Raw genomic sequence first — 6,393 nt, forward strand, 5'->3', positions numbered from 1 at the left:
GTGTCGTGCCGTGTCGTGCCGTGTCGTGACGTGCCGTGTCGTGCCGTGTCGTGTGTCGTGTCGTGCCGTGCGTCGTGTCGTGCCGTGCCGTGTGTCGTGTTGTGTCGTGCCGTGTGTCGTGTCGTGCCGTGTGTCGTGCCGTGCCGTGTCGTGCCGTGCCGTGTCGTGCCGTGTTGTGCCGTGTCGTGTTGTGTTGTGCCGTGTGTCGTGTCGTGCCGTCCCGTGTCGTGCCGTGCCGTCCCGTGCCGTGCCGTTCCGTGCCGTGCCGTGTCGTGCCGGACCGTGCCGTGTCGTGCCGTCCCGTGCCGTGTTGTGTTGTGCCGTCCCGTGCCGTGCCGTCCCGTGCCGTTCCGTGCCGTGTCGTGTCGTGCCGTGTCGTGTCGTGCCATCCCGTGCAGTCCCGTGCCGTGTCGTGCCGTTCCGTGTCGTGCCGTGCCGTGCCGTGTCGTGCCGTGCCGTCCCGTGCCGTGTCGTGTCGTCCCATGCCGTGTCGTGCCGTGTCGTACCGTCCCGTGCCGTGTTGTGTCGTGCCGTCCCGTGCCGTGCCGTGTCGTGCCGTTCCGTGCCGTGCCGTGTCGTGCCGACCCGTGCCGTGTCGTGCCGTGTCGTGCCGTCCCGTGCCGTGTCGTGCAAGTGTTATGAAGGCAGGTGCCAGGCCAGCAGCAAAGTAGAACTTTTCTCTCTCCAAGCACTCTAATGTACCCATTACAGGTTAATAACATCATGCCATCCAGTCTCTCACTGTATGTGTGTGTGTGTGTGTGTGTGTGTGTGTGTGTGTGTGTGTGTGTGTGTGTGTGTTATAATAAAGAAATAATGCACAAGGAGGTGTGGTATATAGCCAATATACCGCGACTGTTCTTAAGCACGATGCAACGCGGAGTGCCTGGATACAACCCTTAGCCATGGTATATTGGCCGTATACCACAAACACTTAAGGTACCTTATTGCTATTATAAACTGGTTACCAATGTAATTAGATTAGCAAAAATACATGTTTTGTCATACCCATGGTATACGGTCTGATATACCACGGCTGTCAGCAAATCAGCATTCAGGGCTCGAACCACCCAGTTTATAATAGCCCTATATACCACTCGGCTAACAACACAGGCCAGAAGTGTACACTATAGATGCTGCAGGATATGGAAAGTGTAGAATTGCATTCTACTTCACACAGCATTATAGGTCAGCAGATCAGCACTAGCCCTGTAACAAAGATGCATACAGGCCCACACACACAAGCACTCACACACGTGTATGACGTATGACTGTGTTTCACCCCTCCTTCCCATACAGAATAAGGCTGTTTTTTCTCTTTCTCCATTTGGAGAGAGGGAGTGAGAGGTGAGGACTGGTCTTCTAAACCTCCATTAGTGACTTCTCTCTCTTCAACACAGATGGGGTCAAGGTCTCTCTCTCTCCCTCTCTATCAAACACAAACACAGTCAATTTAATGACAAAAAAACTACATCTGTTTGCTGAATCTACTGTAATGCTGCTCTCTTCTTATTCAGACATCATACAGACACTGCCTAGAGAGAACTGGGTCAGTGTTATTGTACTAGGAACTGATATGACAGAGAATGTGTTGGTTTGACTGGAAGATGCCGTGGCGGTTGAAGCTCATGCATGAACATGTACTAGTCGTTATTATCGTTAATCCACCGTGCCACTGGGGAGGTGTTATTACAGTATCGCTGGTATTCAACACCTCCTCCTGTGGGCTGGTTACTATACACACACCTGTTGTCTTCTGGGTTGGACATCTCTCTCTCTCCCTCCATCTCTATGTCCTCTCTGTGTCCCTCGCCCCTTTCTCTTCCCCTCCTCTTCCTCTTTCTCTCACTACCCCTCCATCTATATACCCCTCTCTCTCCTCCTCCATCCATACATCCATTTATCTCTCCCAGTCAGCTAAGCAGCCTTAATTGGTTTAAGGGCAAACAGAAATAAGCAATGGCTCTATAGGTAGTGGAGAATTACCGCTATTGTTGTGAATAATGACACACACTTGCACAGAGAGAGAGGGAGTAAGAGAGCGAGATGGAGAGAGAGAGATAAAGAGAGTGATGGGGCACTGCACATGCATTTTTCCAATAATGGCATGCAAATACCTCTTCTCTCTGTCCTCTCTATCATCCCGCTCTTGGCCCAGCCCATGATGATTTACCTACTGTATGTCTCTGTGCTTTTCCTCTCCTCTGCCATGGTGTGTGTGTGTGTGTGTGTGTGTGTGTGTGTGTGTGTGTGTGTGTGTGTGTGTGTGTGTGTGTGTGTCCTTTCCTGCCTGCCTGTGTGGGTGCTTGCCTACAGCCCCCAAACGATCCCTCACACGCAACCAGAGCCACAGCCAGCCAGTCATTTCTAATGTCCTATAAACAGTTGATATGATCAGGGTTTTCTGACCCGGTCTCTCTAACATCATGACCTTTCAGTGAAGCCATGGCTGCCATCAATCTGCCATCAGTCAGACAGATGTCACTGTGTGTCTCTGTGTGTCTACCATTCCATCCACCACATATCAGTCTAGTGGAGGGGCTACTCTCTATTCATCACCAATCTGTCCATATGGTCAGTGGTGCCCCCCCCCCCCACCCCCCCCCCCCCCCCGACACACACACAGTCTCACACAGACACAGTCTCACACAGTCTCACACAGTCTCACACAGTCTCACACACACACAGACACAGACACACACGTAGTCTCATAAACAAACACGTCTCATACACACACAGTCTCTCTCTCACACACACACACATATACAGAGTCTCACATACACACAGGTTGATCTCTGACACTGTGTTTGTGATTACGGAGCTGATGTGGTGATTAGGGACAGATAATCAGATTAACGGGGACACAGATCTGGGGAGGGATAATGTGGCAAGGGCCGTATGCTTGCTCTCTCTCTCTCTCTCTCTCTCTCACACACACACACACACACACACACACACACACACACACACACACACACACACACACTGTAACACACAGAAAGAGAGTGAGGCCAACAGATTGTAGATCATATCAGCTAACATCTTAACCTGCCCGTGAGACAATCTCCTTTCAATTAACCAGCCTAAACAAGGAAATCACTCTCATCCCTGGTGTTGCCTGGGTAACCCAATGTGTCTCCCCTACCCATCTGTTCTACCCAATACCCAGCTTTGTCTTTCTGGACAGACCTTTAAAGCTACAGTCGGGGATTTCGGGAGCTGTTCAATGGGTCACGTGTGTGTGTGTGTGTGTGTGATAGAATACGATGAATATAAACAAGCAAGCAGCGCTTTCCTGAATTACATAGCAACACTGAGCTACCCAGGCAGCGTGAACGTTGTAATCATTATGAAAATAAAAGATGAAACAGAGATACTACGATCATGTAACGCCCACTGCACTTGCTAGTCTTTAATTCACTCCACTTGTTTATGCTAAGCAGAGAACCACGAGAGACCATCTGCTTTGGAGAGTGTGTGAGCATAGAAAGTGAAGTTTGAGAACTCTTCCGTAGTCATGCAGCACATACATTATGTCTAGTGCCCTAGTCCCTCGGCTCCTACACAGGAAATGAAGAACATGTTAAAGCTCTAAGAAGGGCTATTAGCCAAGGATGCTGATGGCACACTTGTCTGTTGATTTCCCTTACACAGTGTGTGCGTGTGTATCTGTCTGTGCCTGTGGGTGGGTGCCAAAGAGGACCAGACAGACCAGAAAACAAACAGAGAAAATGATCCTATTGTACGTACATGTAGCCACAGAGTTCTGATCTGGAGATGCCTCATCACCATGGTTTGATCTGGCGGAGTCATTACTGTCGCTAAACAGTTCCAGCAGCCATCTATAAAATCCCTCAGACAATCCAAAATCGCCCGATATTTATCCTACTGCTGTTCGGGGTTGGCGCTAAAAACAAATGATAAGCCTATGTCAGGACGTGACCCGAATAACACACGGAGAGGGCTAGCCTACACCCAGGCGCTGAGGACGACACTAGCAGGTAGAGAGCATATGTTATGTCACAGATAGTCTTACCTGATGTAGGCTATAGATCACCACACAATTATCTCGTGGAATAATAAACCACCACAACAAAACAAATAAAAGGAGCCTCCCACATGTTGGCTATATTTTAATTGTGTAACGAAAACCTATTCAAAGGGAAGTTTAGAGAATGTGGTGATGATGTGCTGCCCTAGCTGCACTGCCTGCAGCCCAGAAGAACCAACAAAGACCATCATCAGTGCGTTGAAGGCTATTGCCAGACCCACTGACACAGTGAGACCACTACTCCGTCCTATTCGGAATCAAATAACCGGAACGGGCTTGACATGACCAACGTGCATTCCATCCCCTGTATTCAACTGACATCACAGAGCGCACGCTCTCACCGTTACAATGTGCATGTGCCATTCCATGGGAGAGCCGCGCGAGAGAGCCAGTGTGAGTTCCGGCGCGGAGCAGTCACTCCAAACCATCAAAACACAGCAATGATCATTCCCATAATTTACCTTCCATCGCAGAAACCGTGGTGGTGGTGATGATGACACATAAAACTGCAAACAAATCCACAGTCATGGCAGAAATGTATAGTCCACACAGTCTATATGCCTATCCACTGAGAACCACGCAGGACACGCACACAAAAAAATCGCTTCGGTTGTCACAGAGCGGTGTATTCATTCCAGTCAGTAAGCCCGTGTTACGAGTCACATTTCCAGCCGTACTAAAACTGTGTGACAACCAGTGTAGGACCCTGTCGAATGTATGGGATGGAGGCGAGTGAGAAGTGGGCAAGACAGCTTCTTTACACCCCGCTAAAGCGGCAGGGCCAATCACAGATTTAAAAGTGAAAATCGCTAACCAATCGCCAATGGTTTGCTCCTCCCTGCTGCATTGTGAAAACACAAAACTTTTCCCCGACCTATTTGAAACGGCAGGCGACAGCGTCAGCGAAGGAGAATAGCACCACCAATTGGTCCGTTTGGGTATTACATTATTAGATGGTCCCCACAAATTACTAGAGGACCTCCATTTCTCATCTCTCTCCTCTCTAACCCAATTGCTTTACCCCCTTTTCCCCATGAAAGTGTACACAGAAATGGTTTGATTACTTTACAGATATTACTGCACTGTCGGAACTAGAAGCACAATCATTTCGCCACACTCGCATCAGCATCTGCTAACCATCTGTATGTGACCAATAAACTTTGATTTGATTTGATTGTTCACTCCCAATCACTCATTCACTTCAACGATTAAAAAGCATAGGATTGGTGTTTGCATTTTGCTGAAGGGAATTCCCACCACATTCATTACACCCGTCCATTCCCTAAAAATATATGAGGGGGAGTGTTTAAGTGCTAAATGCAAATTTCAGGTAGAAGGGAGAAAACAGAATTGGTCTACTGTTTCTCTCACTCACAGACTTCCCCCTCCCTTACCTTCCCACTCCAGTGTCTTATGGCTGGCGCGTCACTTGGCAGTCTCTCTCTTCTATTATCTTAAATCAGAGTCCCAAGCACCATTTGCATTCATATTACTCTTTAATAGCCGTGGCAATAGATCCACAGACATCTCCTAATGGAAGTTATATTGGCAATCCCCAGAAGGAGCCATACCCCGTAGTAATTCATGGATTGATACAGTATTTCAATTACATGTTTCAAGGACAAAATTACATGTTTTTGTTGTAGTGGGGACACTAGCATCAGTAATCTCTAAAAAATGATACTTTAAGGAAAATGTTTTTATATTTGTTTGTTCATTTAAAAAAAAAAGTTGAGTTCAAATTTTGCTTTATTGTCACATATGTAACAGTATAACTAATGTCCGTCCCCTCGCCCATACCCGGGCTCGAACCAGGGACCCTCTGCACACATCAACAACAGTCACCCACGAAGCATCGTTGCCCATCGCTCCACAAAAGCCATGGCCCTTGCAGAGCAAGGGGAACCACTACTTCAGGTCTCAGAGCGAGTGAGGTCACCGATTGAAACGCTATTAGCGCGCACCACCGCTAACTAGCTAGCCATTTCACATCGGTTACACATACACATGGTTAGCAGATGTTAATGCGAGTGTATAGAAATGCTTGTGCTTCTAGTTCTGACAATGCAGTAATATCTAACAAGTAATCTAACAATCCCCCAACAGCTACCTAATACACACAAATCTAAAGGGGTGAATGAGAATATGTACATATAAGTATATTGATGAGCGATGGCCGAGCGGCATAGGCAAGTTGCAATAGATGGTATAAAATACAGTATTTACATGTGATATTAGTAATGTAAGATATGTAAACATTATTAAGATGGCATTATTTAAAGTGGCATTGTTTAAAGTGATTAGTGATCCATTTATTAAAGTGTCCAGTGATTGGGTGTCAA

At 47.5% G+C, this 6,393-nt stretch overlaps 1 protein-coding gene across 4 annotated transcripts in view; it reads right to left on the bottom strand.

The window, feature by feature from the left end:
- The window catches only part of LOC110508791 (ephrin type-B receptor 1), a 376,500-nt gene extending 371,599 nt beyond the window's left edge, over positions 1 to 4,901 (bottom strand). For all 4 annotated transcript variants that reach the window (XR_016492725.1, XR_016492724.1, XM_036966014.2 and 1 more), the window contains exon 1: positions 4,513 to 4,901. Coding sequence is in view for 2 of the 4 variants with exons in the window: in XM_036966014.2 (XP_036821909.2) it covers positions 4,513 to 4,579 (67 nt within the window). In the remaining 2 variants the exon portion in view is untranslated. The remainder of the gene's footprint in view (positions 1 to 4,512) is intronic.
- Between the last annotated feature and the right edge of the window lie 1,492 nt (positions 4,902 to 6,393).

Source organism: Oncorhynchus mykiss, chromosome 28 (assembly GCF_057628025.1).
Source record: "Oncorhynchus mykiss isolate SJ-2025 chromosome 28, ASM5762802v1, whole genome shotgun sequence".
NCBI lineage: Eukaryota > Metazoa > Chordata > Actinopteri > Salmoniformes > Salmonidae > Oncorhynchus > Oncorhynchus mykiss.